Source organism: Pelophylax lessonae (assembly GCF_965119305.1).
Source record: "Pelophylax lessonae genome assembly, chromosome: 7".
NCBI lineage: Eukaryota > Metazoa > Chordata > Amphibia > Anura > Ranidae > Pelophylax > Pelophylax lessonae.
The window spans coordinates 300,303,227-300,312,116 of record NC_138774.1 but is presented as its reverse complement, the minus strand read 5'-3'; the positions used below and the strand labels follow the sequence as shown (position 1 = coordinate 300,312,116).

The following is an 8,890-nucleotide window of genomic DNA, read 5'->3' as shown; positions in this document are numbered from 1 at the left end:
GGGGGGAGTCTATTGTTACTGGTAGGCATCTGTTGTTGGGAGGGGGAGTCTATTGTTACTGTTATGGATCTGTTGTTGCTGGGGGAGTTTATTGTGGTTGGTAGGGATCTGCTGTTGCTGAGAGAGTCTGTTGTTGCTGGTGAGGGATCTGCTGTTGCTGGGGGGAGTCTATTGTTGCTGGTGGAGTCTATTGTTGCTGGTGAGGGATCTGCTGTTGCTGGGGGAGTCTATTGTTGCCAGTGAGGGAATCTATTGTTGCTGGTGAGGGATCTGCTGTTGCTGGTGAGGGATCTGCTGTTGCTGGGGGAGTCTTTTGTTGCTGGTAAGGGATCTATTGATGCTGGCGAGGGATCTACTGTTGAGAGAGGGGTCTATTGTTGCTAGCTACTGGGAGATCTGTTGTTTTTTGGTAGACAATCATGCCCCTCCCACACTTTGCACAGATTTATTTGTATCATTTTCCTTCCACTTCACAATTATGGCCACTTTGTGTCGGTCCATCACATAAAATCCCAATTTACCTTTTTGGGTGTAACATGAGAAAATGTGGAAGATGTCAAGGGGTGTGAATACTTTTGCAAGGCTCTGTACGTCAGTCAGTGATTGGGTATGTATACTATAATCATATCAGATGATGACTTTTGTTTTTATATTGGGTTCCTGTCCAATGAATGTTGATGTAGTGACAGAGTCGGTGTGATTTGCAGAGCAGTGCGGTACGAATCGCATACAATGTCTGACATCGCACACCGGCCCATAACCTGACACTGAGCCCCGGTGACCTCAGCGCCTCCTGAAATGTCACACCGGGTGTCAGGCGTTCATTGCAGCTCCAGCACTGCTCTGCCTCTCCTGCCAGAGTTTCTAATATTCCGGCGTCTGTTCTTTGTTTTGTGACAGAGTGATCACCGCTCCGACCTTGGCCGGCAGGAAGATGGAGTTCCATTAATGCGGGGACCTGGCTGTCATCGAGGTAAGGAAGCCTCAATTGGTGGGAAATGAATGAACTTATAGCATATCATGTCAGGGCCGGGAGGGAGGAGAATAGAGAACATCGGTGTCACCGGAGGAGAACATTAGAATGAAAGTCTTCCTCTGGGTGAGGATGAAGGTTCTATGTATGAGTAGAGGCTCCTGATATGGTCAATGCTATTAGGTATCAATCACCTGCTGATCCTCTACATTTCCTGTAACAATATTACAGTTACATAAAGGTTGAATAAAGACACAAAGTGTCGGGACAACGGAGGAAACCAGGACAACGGGGGACAACGAGACAACGGGGACAAACGGTACAACAGGGGAAAACCGGGACAACGGGGGACAAACGGTATAACAGGGGAAAACCGGGACAACGGGGGACAAACGAGACAACGGGGACAAACGAGACAACGGGGACAAACGGTACAACAGGGGAAAACCGGGACAACGGGGGACAAACGGTATAACAGGGGAAAACCGGGACAACGGGGGACAAACGAGACAACGGGGACAAACGAGACAACGGGGACAAACGGTACAACAGGGGAAAACCGGGACAACGGGGGACAAACGGTATAACAGGGGAAAACCGGGACAACGGGGGACAAACGAGACAACGGGGACAAACGAGACAACGGGGACAAACGGTACAACAGGGGAAAACCGGGACAACGGGGGACAAACGGTATAACAGGGGAAAACCGGGACAACAGGGGACAAACGAGACAACGGGGACAAACGAGACAATGGGGACAAACGAGACAACGGGGACAAACGGTATAACAGGGGAAAACCGAGACAACGGGGACAAACGAGACAACGGGGACAAACGAGACAACGGGGGACAAACGAGACAACGGGGACAAACGAGACAACGTGGGAAAACCAGGACAACGGGGACAAACGAGACAACGGGGGACAAACGAGACAACAGGGGAAAACCGGGACAACGGGGGACAAACGGTATAACAGGGGAAAACCGGGACAACGGGGGACAAACGGTACAACAGGGGAAAACCAGGACAACGGGGACAAACGAGACAATGGGGGAAAACCGAGACAACGGGGGACAAACGAGACAACGGGGGACAAACGAGACAACGGGGGACAAACGAGACAACGGGGACAAACGAGACAATGGGGGAAAACCGAGACAACGGGGGACAAACGAGACAACGGGGGACAAACGAGACAACGGGGACAAACGAGACAATGGGGACAAACGAGACAATGGGGACAAACAAGGCAACGGGGACAAACGAGACAAGGTCTTCTACAGCCAGGGGCTGACTGGCAACTTTCGGCCCAGGAGGTAAGTACAAACCAGAGGCCCATGGTGCCTCTTCCCACTCTTCCTCTTCCTGTCCTCCTCTTGACCCGCATTCCAGGCTGAAGCTCCGCTCCAGGTACTCTCTACTCGCTGGCCAAATCCAGGTTCCTGATCTGGCCACCAGGGTATAGCTGGGACAGCTAGGTCGAGGCTGGCCAGGGGAGGAGAGTCTCCAGTGGGGCATGGAACCGGCCTCTGCTCAGACACAGTTTACACCATCCATGCTGGTAGGGGAGGCCTGAGCTCTGTCCTGGTCTTCAACCCGCACTCAGTAGGTCAGTGGTGGGGACTTTTTACTTCTCTTCACCAGGAATCCTTTAGGCTTGTCTGTGGCAGAAGCAGTGCAGCCTTTTTACAGGGCATCAGAGTGGCCCGGGGGGCAATTGCCCCCCTGCCCCAGTCCTCCTAGGGCAAACATACCAAACTGCGCTCTCCCCCCAAGATGTATGAGCATTAGGTGTCAGCAACCCCCCCCCCCCCACAAAAAAAAAAAAGTTAAAATTGAGCACTGATCTGAATGCTTACCCCAAGCACAAAACCCCCCTCCTCCCAGTACAAATTTACCCCCCTGCTGAAATTCCACTCCCAGTACACATTTTTTCTCACCCCTTTCCCCCAAACCCCTGTAGCTCAAATGACCCCCCCCCCCCAAAAAAAAAAAATCATCCCTTCTAGCACAATTCCTCTACCCCCCTCATAATATCCCCTCTGAGTACACATCCCCCCCCCCAGCACAAATTCCCCCTCAATCCCCCTACCCAGTACAAATTCCCCTCAAACATCCCCGAATCATCCCCACTAGCACAAATTCCTCCCAAACAGAAAATACCCCCCGTACAAAAAATGCCCCCCCCTCCTAACAGGAATACACTTCCCCTTCCCAGCATAAATACCCCTGAATCACCACTCCTAGCATAAACATCCCCCAATCATCCCTACTAGCACAAATCCCTCCCCAAAAAAACCCTCCCAGTACAACCCCCCCCCTACTATATCACAACCTCCCCTCCTAGCAGAAATACTCTTCCCCATCCCCCCTTCCCAACACCTCCCTAGCACACCTCCCCTACATTTCCCCTCCGAAGAAAATCATCCCTCCTAGCACAAATCCTCTACCCCTCAAAATTTCCCCTCCGTGTACATATCCTCTCCACCCCCACCCAGCACAAATCCCCCCTCAATCCCCCTTCCTAGTACAAATTCCCCTCAAATTCATAACAGAGCTCCTTCATCCCCAAAAACTGAGGTCCTTCATTCCCCCTAGTTGATGTCCTCCATAACTAAATTCCTCCATCACCCATAGCTAAGCTCCTCCATCCCTGAGCCCTTCTGTCCCCCATAACGGAGCTCCACTAACCCTAAGCTCCTCCATCCTCAAAAACTGAGGCCCTCCATCCCACATAACTGAGCTCCTCCATCCCCCCAAACTGAGGTCCTCCATTCCCCCTAGTTGAGGTCCTCCATCCTCCATAACTGAGGGCCTCCGCCTCCATCCCCCATGGCTGAGCTCCTCCATCCCCCAAAACCAACGTCATCCATCCCCCAAAACTGAGCTCCAGTATCCCTCGTAACTGAGCTCCTCCATCCCCCTATAACTGAGCACCTCCATCCCCCCTAACAGAGCTCCTCTATCCCCCATAACTGAGCTCCTCCATCCCCCCATAACTGAGCACCTCCATCCCCCCTAACGGAGCTCCACTATCCCCCATAACTGAGCTCCTCCATCCCCCTATAACTGAGCACCTCCATCCCCCCTAAAGGGAGCTCCACTATCCCCCATAACTGAGCTCCTCCATCCCCCCATAACTGAGCACCTCCATCCCCCCTAACGGAGCTCCACTATCCCCCATAACTGAGCTCCTCCATCCCCCTATAACTGAGCACCTCCATCCCCCCTAACGGAGCTCCTCTATCCCCCATAACTGAGCTCCTCCATCCCCCTATAACTGAGCACCTCCATCCCCCCTAACGGAGCTCCACTATCCCCCATAACTGAGCTCCTCCATCTCCAAAAGCTGAGGCCCTCCATTCCCCTAGTTGAGGTCCTCCATAACTGAGGGCCTCCATCCCCCCATAGCTAAGCTCCTCCATCCACCAAAACTGAGGTCATCCATCCCCCAAAGCCAAGGTTCTCCATCCCCCATAACTGAGGTCCTCCTTCCCCCTTTTAGCCCTTGGTTGAGTTGTTAGGTCTTTGATTTCCAGCGGCGGGGACATCTACACTCTATCAGATGGATAACGGCCCAGAGTTGTTGGGATCTAGAAGCTTTTCCAGTTATTTTATAATTTATGTGCAATATTCTGTGGATGGTCCCTTTCTCAGGCCTGTGATTGGACAATGAAAGGAGAAGCAGCTCATCTATTTTACCCTACTGTTTTCCTCCTATCAGGATACCCCTTGTTAGCGCATGAGCATTGCAGCATACCCGATTACCACCCAGTGCTGCTTCTCCCTCTCCCAGTCTGAGCTCTGCTGTAAAGTATAAAAATAAATAAACCTGGTAATAGATTTGGTTATAAGAGGAGATTCAGCGCATGGAAAGGATTCAGTAAATTCTTCTATGTGATAAAAAGGATTCTTCAGAAATATTTCTCTTCCAGGAGATGAAAGAATTATCCTGGAGCCAAAATACTTTGTATCAGAAAACGCACATTCCTGGTGAGGAACGCTGGAGGACGCTTTCAGGCATTGCCGAACGATCGTTCTCCGGGTCGTCTATCACCTGCAGCCTCCAATTTCCCTGAAATTCTATTCCCCTGTCATGTGTGACGGGTCTCCTCCGGTATACGGCCAGACTCTGAATACATGAGACGGATCTGATCGCAGACCGAGGAAGTCCTTAGTCAGGCCATCTGGACGAACGTGATTTCTAAATTGAGGAGGCTATTTATATTCATCCAGCAGAACTTCCTGTATATCAATTCTGTGCAACATAACCAGCTGGGGTGAGAATGGGGCACAAATCAAATGTCCTTAGTGCGCTCTCTCCTGTGGTCGAATGTTCCTCAAATGTTTTCTTTTCCCTATAGAATGTCCTTAGTTTTCTCTTCTTGCCGAATGTCCTTAGTGGGTTTTCTCCTCTGGTTAAATGTCCTTAGTGTGCTCTCTCTTGTGGTCGAATGTTCCTTGAGTGCTTTCTTTTCCCTATAGAATTTCCTTAGTGTGCTTTCTCTTCCTTAGTGTGTTTTCTCCTCTGGTTAAATGTTCTTAGTGTGTTTTCTATTTTGGCTGAATGTTCTTAGCGTGTTTCTCCTCTGGCTGAATGTTCTTAGCGTGTTTTCTATTCTGGATGAATGTTCTTAGCGTGTTTTCTACTCTGATTGAATGTTCTTAGCGTGTATTCTCCTCTGGTTAAATGTTCTTAGTGTGTTTTCTATTCTGGCTGAATGTTCTTAAAGTGTTTCTCCTCTGGTTGAATTTTCTTAGCATGTTTTCTATTCTGATTGAATGTCCTTAGTGTGTTTTCTATTCTGGTTAAATGTCCTTAGTGCGTTTCCCCTCTGGTTAAATGTCCTTAGTGCGTTTCCCCTCTGGTTAAATGTCCTAAGTGCGTTTCCCCTCTGGTTTAATGTCCTAAGTGTGTTTCCCCTCTGGTTAAATGTCCTTAGTGCGTTTCCCCTCTGGTTAAATGTCCTAAGTGCGTTTCCCCTCTGGTTTAATGTCCTTAGTGCGTTTCCCCTCTGGTTAAATGTCCTTAGTGCGTTTCCCCTCTGGTTAAATGTCCTAAGTGCGTTTCCCCTCTGGTTAAATGTTCTTAGTGTGTTTTCTATTTTGGCTGAATGTTCTTAGCGTGTTTCTCCTCTGGCTGAATGTTCTTAGCGTGTTTTCTATTCTGGATGAATGTTCTTAGCGTGTTTTCTACTCTGATTGAATGTTCTTAGCGTGTATTCTCCTCTGGTTAAATGTTCTTAGTGTGTTTTCTATTCTGGCTGAATGTTCTTAAAGTGTTTCTCCTCTGGTTGAATTTTCTTAGCATGTTTTCTATTCTGATTGAATGTCCTTAGTGTGTTTTCTATTCTGGTTAAATGTCCTTAGTGCGTTTCCCCTCTGGTTTAATGTCCTTAGTGCGTTTCCCCTCTGGTTAAATGTCCTTAGTGCGTTTCCCCTCTGGTTAAATGTCCTAAGTGCGTTTCCCCTCTGGTTTAATGTCCTTAGTGTGTTTTCTATTCTGGTTGAATGTCCTTAGTGTGTTTTCTATTCTGGTTTAAAGTCTTTAGTGTGTTTTTAATCTTCTGATAGAATTTCCTGTGGGTATTTTCTTCTCTGGTTAAATGTTCTTAGTGTGTATTCTCCTCTAGTTGAATGTTCTTAGCATGTTTTCTATTCTGGTTGAATGTCCTTAGTGTGTTTCTCCTCTGATTAAATGTTCTTGGTGTATTTCTCCTTCGGTTGAATGTTCTTAGTGTGTTTTCTATTCCGATAGAATTTCCTTAGGGTGTTTCTCCTCTGGTCGAATGTTCCTAAGACTATAAGTAATATAAATCAGCTCAAGCTTGTCCTCACTTGCAGATGAAATGAGCACTAGTACATTATAAAATGGACCAGTCTGTTCCAATGACACCGGTATTAGACCTCTCCCACTGGTGGCAGACTTTACTGCCCTCTGAAAAGAAGGCCGCTCACTCCTGCTCTCTCTCCTTGTGCAGGGAGACTGGTCTGGTCTCCACCCCCTCCTGTAGTTTTCTATAGTGGGCAGGTCTTCCTGGGCCCCTCCCACAGCTTTGCTCTCTCTTCTTGTGCGGGAAGACTGGTCTTGTCTCTGTCCCCACCTGTAGTGGGTGGAGCCTTTTGGGGTCCTTCCACAGCTTTGCTCTCTCTTGTGCAGGGAGACTGGTCTTGTCTCCGTCCCCTCCTGTAGTTTTCTGTAGTGGGCAGGACATGCTGGGTTCCTCCCACAGCTCTGCTCTCTTTGTGCAGGGTGACTGGTCTTGTCTCCGTCCCCTCCTGTAGTTTTCTGCAGTGGGTGGAGCCTTTTGGGACCCTCTCACAGCTTTGCTCTCTTGTGCAGGGAGACTGGTCTTGTCTCCGTCCCCTCCTGTATTTTTTTGTACTGGGTGGTGCCTGCTGCGCCCCTCCCACAGCTCTGTTCTCTCTCCTTGTACAAAGTGACTGGTCTAGTCTCTGCTCCTCCTGTAGTTTCTCTGCTCCTCCTGTAGTTTTCCTGTAGAGGGTGGGACCGGCTGGGCTCCTCCCAGGCCCGGGACAAGGAGTGGGCAGGAGGGGCAGCTCCTCTGACCATTGTGGTATTCATGCGAGGTGGGAGGGTTGGGGATTCGCGTTGGAAGGGTGAATGTGGGGACTTGAAGTTGTAGAATCTTCTGAGATTTTAGTGATCGGTTTTCTGTATGATTTAACGGTTTCTCTCTTGTGGTTTCTCCGCAGTGACATGACTATGATGAACGTCTGGCTCTCCTCTATCTTACTCCTTTATTTGGTCACCCTCCCCATCGTCACTTCTGACCTCCCAGTCATCCAGCTGGCGGCCAGACAGACGCTGCTTTTACCGCCATCTCATTTCACAGCCAATGGCACCCCAGAGTTCACCACAGTCTGCCGGGAGTCCTGCGTCCTGCATGAGTCTCAGCCAGAAACATTTGATGAGGATCATCAGCTCGACTATGAGACCGTGTACCCCAACGGTAGCCGGATGATGACGATGGTATCAGTGAAAGTGCCTGGGGGCAGCAGAAGACATTCAAAGGAAAGAAATGTAAAGTCTAGGAGAACCCGGAGGCAGATTTATGGACCAGATGCTCGCTTTTCTATTGGTCGATTGTTTCTGAGAGATTACCCTTTTGCAGCAGCTGTTCGCGTGTCCACAGGTTGCACTGGCGTGCTGGTGACAGAACGCCATGTGCTAACAGCGGCTCACTGCATCCACGATGGTCAGGACTACGTCCAAGGAGCACGCAAGCTGAGCGTTGGTTTCCTAAGACCTGGAGCCCAGCCTTCCCTGCGTTGGGTACGTGTGAAAAGTACTCGGTTACCCCGAGCGTGGATCGGGGCCCCAACAGAACTGAGCATGGATTATGATTACGCTTTGCTGGAACTTCGGCGCGCGCAGCCGCGCCCTTATATGGACCTAGCGGCCTCCCCTCCCTTGCGGGATCTTGCTGGAAAACGCGTCCACTTCTCGGGATTTGACAGCGACCGGCCTGGAGAGCTGGTCTACCGATCATGCAGAGTGCAGGAGCAAACACCACATTTGCTGTACCAGCACTGTGATGCCCGTCCCGGGGCCAGCGGCTCGGGGGTTTATGGGAGATTGCGGCATGGCGGCCGCTGGAAGAGGAAAGTTATTGGGGTCTTCTCTGGACATCAGTGGGTGGAAGTATCTGGAGAGTCCAGAGAATATAATGTGGCAGTTAGGTTGACTCCTCCAAAATATGCTCAGATTTGCTACTGGATACGCAAGGCCAATGGAAGTTGTCATGATGAATGATGGACCTAAAGCTTGACTGTGACTTATAGCATGACCATAACCTGAAGCTTGACTACAGCTTAAAGCTTGACCAAGACTTAAACCATGACCAGGACTTAAACCTTGACCTTGACCTGAAGTTTGACCACAACCTCAA

General features: G+C 49.7%; 1 protein-coding gene across 1 annotated transcript; it reads left to right on the top strand.

Moving 5' to 3' along the window:
* Positions 1–7,698: 7,698 nt before the first annotated feature.
* On the top strand, positions 7,699–8,890 carry LOC309560261 (serine protease 23-like; the record flags this gene model as incomplete). The annotated part of the gene is made up of 1 exon (XM_082263842.1): positions 7,699–8,890. One exon carries the CDS (start codon positions 7,699–7,701, stop codon positions 8,752–8,754), a length of 1,056 nt encoding a protein of 351 aa, XP_082119968.1. The 3' UTR covers positions 8,755–8,890.